The sequence below is a fragment of the Sinohyriopsis cumingii genome, chromosome 10, assembly GCF_028554795.1.
Source record: "Sinohyriopsis cumingii isolate HCF-2022 chromosome 10, ASM2855479v2, whole genome shotgun sequence".
Taxonomy (NCBI): domain Eukaryota; kingdom Metazoa; phylum Mollusca; class Bivalvia; order Unionida; family Unionidae; genus Sinohyriopsis; species Sinohyriopsis cumingii.
Genome location: NC_142970.1, coordinates 74,830,587 through 74,836,791, shown reverse-complemented (window position 1 = coordinate 74,836,791; position 6,205 = coordinate 74,830,587). Strand labels below are relative to the sequence as shown.

General features: G+C 42.0%; 1 protein-coding gene across 1 annotated transcript; it reads left to right on the top strand.

Moving 5' to 3' along the window:
- The first annotated feature begins 2,119 nt into the window (after positions 1–2,119).
- On the top strand, positions 2,120–3,722 carry LOC149790400 (protein CFDP2-like). The gene is made up of 2 exons (XM_089973214.1): positions 2,120–3,137; positions 3,418–3,722. The coding sequence occupies exons 1-2, from the start codon at positions 2,120–2,122 to the stop codon at positions 3,720–3,722; spliced, it is 1,323 nt and encodes a 440-aa protein (XP_089829340.1).
- The last annotated feature ends 2,483 nt before the right edge of the window (positions 3,723–6,205 follow it).

Sequence of the window (6,205 nt, the reverse complement as noted above, 5' to 3'; positions counted from 1 at the left end):
ATGTAAATGAATTAATTAGAAACAATCAAACTCCTTTCATTTTAATACTTTTTTTTTTACATGTAAATGAATTAATTAGAAACAATCAAACTCCTTTCATTTTAATACTTTTTTTTTACATGTAAATGAATTAATTAGAAACAATCAAACTCCTTTCATTTTAATACTTTTTTTTTTACATGTAAATGAATTAATTAGAAACAATCAAACTCCTTTCATTTTAATACTTTTTTTTTTACATGTAAATGAATTAATTAGAAACAATCAAACTCCTTTCATTTTAATACTTTTTTTTTTACATGTAAATGAATTAAGTAGAAACAATCAAATTCCTTTTATTTTAATACTTTTTTTTTACATGTAAATGAATTAATTAGAAACAATCAAACTTTGCATACTTTTGGGTTAACATAAAATCGCCACCACTAGCCCGATACTAGCTCCAAGTGATTTTAATTCAAACGATTTAGATAATATAGAATCATTAAAAAGTATTTTTACGCTTTAAAATAAGAGATGTTAAAATAATAATGTATAATAGAATGATTCGACTAATTAATCGTACAGCGATTTTGATGACCTTTCCAATGATCCTGCCCAGGACATTTGCATGTAGGATTAGCCGTATTTGGTTTTATATTCTTTATAATTGTCATCGTTTCTTTCACGGGAATTTTGTTGGATAAAACCTCTTCATTCGTTTTAGTTGCTATTTATCTGTCGATAGAAACACGTTATTTTTATATTTGCCGCGGGTGTTTTTATTGTTGTAGTTATGGTTTCCACGGTTGTTTCGGTGGCAACAACAGGCATCTGAAGCATAATAAGTCACGATCTGTATACGTTATTATTTAATTATTACATGACCAATAAATGTTAGAAAATATGCTATACGAAATATGTAAGCTAACTACTAAGAAGTCTACAATAATAGTTCAGTTTCCATGCGGTCGTTTTGCATATTTCTGAGTGATACTGTAAGACTGGGATGAAGAGGATTACGAAATGTATGTTCTTATAATTTATGCAGTAATTATAATTTTCCGTATAAATAAATATACATTGAAATTGCACAGGGGACATAACCCTAGTAATATGTATACTCATCGAGACAGTTGTCTTTCTTGTTTCTGAGTGAAGTGTATAGAGCATATTTAACATGTCTATTCTAACATGCTTAAAATATAGCGCTAAAAAGAATGGATACTCATGAAAACCATTAGATTTTTTTATCTCGCGCCTTATGCAATGTTAGGAAAACATAGTCTTTCTTACAAAATGTGAGAGATCGAATAGTAGATAGAATAGTTATCCACCTTTTTTATCACATAATCGAACAGTATAAGCCGTAAGCATTTTTTTTTAACTTGGCTAAAAAAGTCATTCATGCTTTTTTTAACACAATAAAAATGATGATATAAATCACAAGCGTTTCCGATTGGTATCTAAATTTATTCTTATGACACCCTATCAAATATTTGAAACCACAAGCATTTCGTGTGTGTGTGTGTGTGTGTGTGTGTGTGTGTGTGTATGTGTGAGAGAGAGAGAGAGAGAGATTTACGATACCGCAGGTTAATAAACCATCTGTGTTGCTTGTTTTCGTATGCCTTATCCAATATTACAGTGCATATAGATTTCAAATATATGTAAGAAACCATACCACCCTTTATATCATTCACCCGATCAAATATTTAATACGATCAGTGTTTCTTACATCCGTTGAAAACCATAGACGCACATTACATATTTCATACCTGATTTAATAGTTGATGCGTAAGAAACAAATACCTGCAATGTTTATAACCCACCCACCCCGATCAAATACTCCAAATACTAAATATTTCTTGGGTGTATGAAAAACAACACCCATCTTATTTTTTCTTTTATACTTGATTTAACATTTCTGTAGGCGTAGGAAACCAATCCTGTTGCATTTATCACTCGCCTGATCAAATATTTCCGCCAAGGACGGTCCCAAGCCCAGCTGAAAAAGGAGGAGGGTTGGGCGTGGGGCTAACAACCCCACCCCGTTAAAACAACTCTTTCTACGGAAACGACAACAAAGGAACAAACGACAACCGGCGCTGGGAGCGAAGCAAACCAGGCAACTGGCTCTATGACGGATGGAGAACAAAACCGCAAGGACGTCCCCATCCCGATAGCGGAACTCCTGACGCCAAAAGCATGGATCAGAGTTGAATTCTGGAACGTGCGAACGCTCAACCAGACTGGAAAACTGGCACAAGCAGTGAGCGAGTTGAATCACTACAACTTGACCCTCATGGGTGTAACAGGAGCACGATGGACTGGTGCCGGCAAGCAGAAGTTGAACTCCGGAGAAGTCATCATCTGGTCCGGAAGGAAGGACAATGAAAACCGGGAGGGGGTCGCCATCGTTATCAGCAAGAACAAGACCAATACCGTTCTACAGTGGAAGCCAGTGAACGAACGCCTGCTGTACGTCAGGATGAACTCCAAGTACACCAAGCTGTCTGTTGGTGTGGCCTATGCACCAATAGACGACACGGAAGAAGAGGACAAAGACACCTTCTACGACGCTCTTCAAGCCGTTTTAGAGGACGTTCCTCGACATGAGGTGCTGTTGCTACTTGGCGACTTCAACGCTAGGGTCGGCTGCGACAATAAAGACAGAGAGAGGACCATGGGGCGCCATGGAGTAGGTGTGATGACCGACAACGGGGAAAGACTGGTCAACTTTTGTGAAGAGAATGACTTGGTCATAGGAGGGACCCTGTTCGAGCACAAGGACATCCACAAGCTCACATGGACGTCACCAGACGGCAGAACTCAGAACCAGATCGACCACATCATCATCAACGGCCGATGGAAACATTCCCTGCAGGACGTGCGAGTGATGCAGCACGCTGACATCGGCAGCGACCATAGTCTTCTGGTGGCCAAGGTGACTTTGAAGCTTAGGAAAGTAAGGATAGGGGTCTCCAGGAATCAGCGCTTCGATGTGGCCAAGCTGAAAGATCCAAAAGTGAAGGAAGAGTTTAGGTTGGCCCTAAGGAATAGGTTTAGTGTTCTAGAAGATGAGACAGCGCTGACCATCGACAATTTCAACAGAGTAATGAAGGAAGCAGGAGAAGTAGTTTTAGGTTATAGGAATAGTAAGAAGACAGAGTGGATATCAGGAGACGTGGACTCGCATAGACTAGAGAAGACAGATTAAGAAGAGACTTTTGGACTCCAAGTCACCAAGACTGAAAGAGAGAATTTCGAAGGAGTATAGAGGAAAAGACAAGGAGGTGAAGAAATCAGCAAGGAGAGACGGGAGAGAATACACAGAGAGACTGGCGGAGGCAGCAGCAGAGCAGAAAGACATGAAGACGGTGTACCAGAACACCAAGAAGCTGAAGGGCGACTACGGCCAGCACCACGACCTTCCAGTGAGAGATGAAGATGGAACTCACGGCAAAGTGGAGGAGGAGAAGCTGAAGAGATGGAAGCAACACTTTGAGTTCATACTGAATCGCCCAGACCCACCAGTACTCGCTGATATTCCTGAAGTAGAGGAGGACCTTGACATCAACTGCGACGACATCATTGTTGAGGAAGTCAAGCAGGCCTTCCACAAGCTGAAGAATGGGAAGGCACCTGGCGATGATGGAGTATGTCCCGAGATGCTGAAGGCAGAAGACACAATGACACCGCCGCTTCTTTGCCAGAGCCTCCAAAAGATCTGGGATAGTTAAGAAGCACCGAATGACTGGAAAACAGGAATCATCGTCAAATTTCCCAAGAAAGGAGATCTGGGGAACTGCAACAACTGGCGAGGAATCACCTTACTATCCATCTCCAGTAAGATTTTCAGTCGCATCATTCTCCAACGCATCACAACAGCTGTGGACGGCATCCTACGCCAGGAACAGGCAGGCTTTAGGTAGGGCAAATCCTGCATCGACCACATATTCGTTCTGAGACAGATCCTTGAGCAGTCCCATGAGTGGAATGGATCCCTTTATGTGGTCTTTGTGGACTTTGAGAAGGCCTTCGACAGTCTGCACCGAGCCTCTCTGTGGAAGATCCTACGACGCTACGGCATCCCCCAGAAACTTGTCAGCGTCATCAGGACCCTGTACGAGAACTTTGAGTGCAGAGTCATCCACAACAACCTACTCACTGAACCATTCAAGGTGGAAACCGGAGTGAAGCAAGGATGCATTCTCTCGCCGATCCTCTTCTCATTGGCCATTGACTGGATCATGCGCCACACTAGAGGGCAGGAGGCAAGGAATACAGCGGACGCTGAACTCAATGCTAGATCACCTGGATTATGCCGACGACATCGGGTTGCTGGCAAGCAGACACCAGGATATTCAACAGAAGACACAACAGATGGTACAGACAGCAAGCACCATAGGTCTTCGAGTCAACATAGGGAAGACACAAGTCTTGAGGAAGAACACTAGAGTGGGCGACCCAATCACCATCAACGACCAGCCTCTGCAAGAAGTAGACGAATTCACGTATCTGGGCAGCAAGGTCGCCACGGATGGAGATTGCACAAGGGAAGTCACCACAAGAATCGGGAAGGCCAACCAGGCCTTCGCAGTGCTGAAGCCCATCTGGAGGACAACAAACCTCAGCGCCCACACGAAGATCCATATCTTCAACAGCAACGTGCTGAGCGTCCTTTTGTACGGATCAGAGTGTTGGAAGAACACTGCTAACATAGAACGCAAGCCCGAAGTCTTCCAGACCAAGTGCCTGCGACGGATCATGAGGATCTTCTGGCCAAACATGATCTCAAACGAGGAACTCCTGCACAATGCGGGCGCAAGCACCATAGCTGAGACCATTGCAACTCGTCGATGGAGACGGCTCGGCCACGTCTACAGAATGCCCCCTGACTCACTACCATGGGTGGCACTGAGATGGACTCCACAGGGGAAAAGGAACCGTGGCAGACCCAAAGAGACCTGGCGCCGAACCGTGGAGCGAGAACTCAAGACCAGAGGCCTCACCCTGCAGACCCCCCCCCCCCAGAACAGCAGCCGACAGACCAAAATGGTGCTCCCTTGCTGTCGCCTTAAGCACCAGACGGCGCAGAGAGGATTGATTGATTGATTGATTGATTGATTGATTGATTGATTGATTGATCAAATATTTCAAACTGCAAGTATTTCATGTGGGTGTAGGAAACTATATCAATATCTATTTCTTATTTATCTTTTGACTTTAATATTAAAACAAGCCATTCACAAAAGCATAAACAGTTGATGTGAAAGATGCGTTAAATACTTTTTTTTCTTTCACAAGCCAGTCCTATGTCAAGGTTGGAGAACGAAGTATATAGCCTAGGGCAGCGCACCAAAATGTAAGAACTTGTTTCCTCCGTCGAACAAATTTGTAATTTAGCCTGCAGCATTCGAATGAAATCCATCTTCGTGAAACTACATGGGTTCTTCCGGTTGGAAAGACCGACTTTTTTTTCCTTCAGAATACAGTTGATGTGAATGATTTGTATTTAACTCATATTGTAGCACACTTGAGTGTCTCCGAACAGTTTGTCTTTATAGGTTTTGAATGGGGGATATTTTCTTAGTCATTTTACTAATACAGTTTGCTTTCTTCTCGTCTAGTCCATTGTAAACAAATGCACGCATTTTAGGCCCCAGTACATATACAAATACAGGTGGAATCGAAGTTCCATTTGGTTCTTTTCATTTTTTATTTTAGGGGCCCCGGGATGCCGAGTGGTCTAAAGCTCTTGCCTTTACTGATCATTGCTATCTCACCGCTTTTCGCGTGGGTTCGAATCTAGGGCTTAGCAATGTGAGTATATGAGAAATCGTGCCAGTAGCTACCCGGGGTCTGTGGTTCTTACTGGGGTTTTCCAGAGTTCTTCCACCACTAATTATACTGGCCGCCATGTATATTGTACTAATAAAACAAGCAGCTTTCATTTTACAGTGCACCAGATAATATGAAGTATCGAATAGATGTAAATGTTATATAATACCCTAATGTAAGTTCTTGGCTTCATAATAAACCAGAAATGTATTAATATCGCTCATTTGTTTAGTGATGTATTCACTCCATTTCCATTCCTAGTTGAAACGGAGTTGAAAATTTCTATAGTTCACCACACAACAATGCCTGTCTTACTACTTACTACCAATTTAACAAGTTTACACCTTGGAGAATATCACGGAATAAAGCAAGAAAATAATTC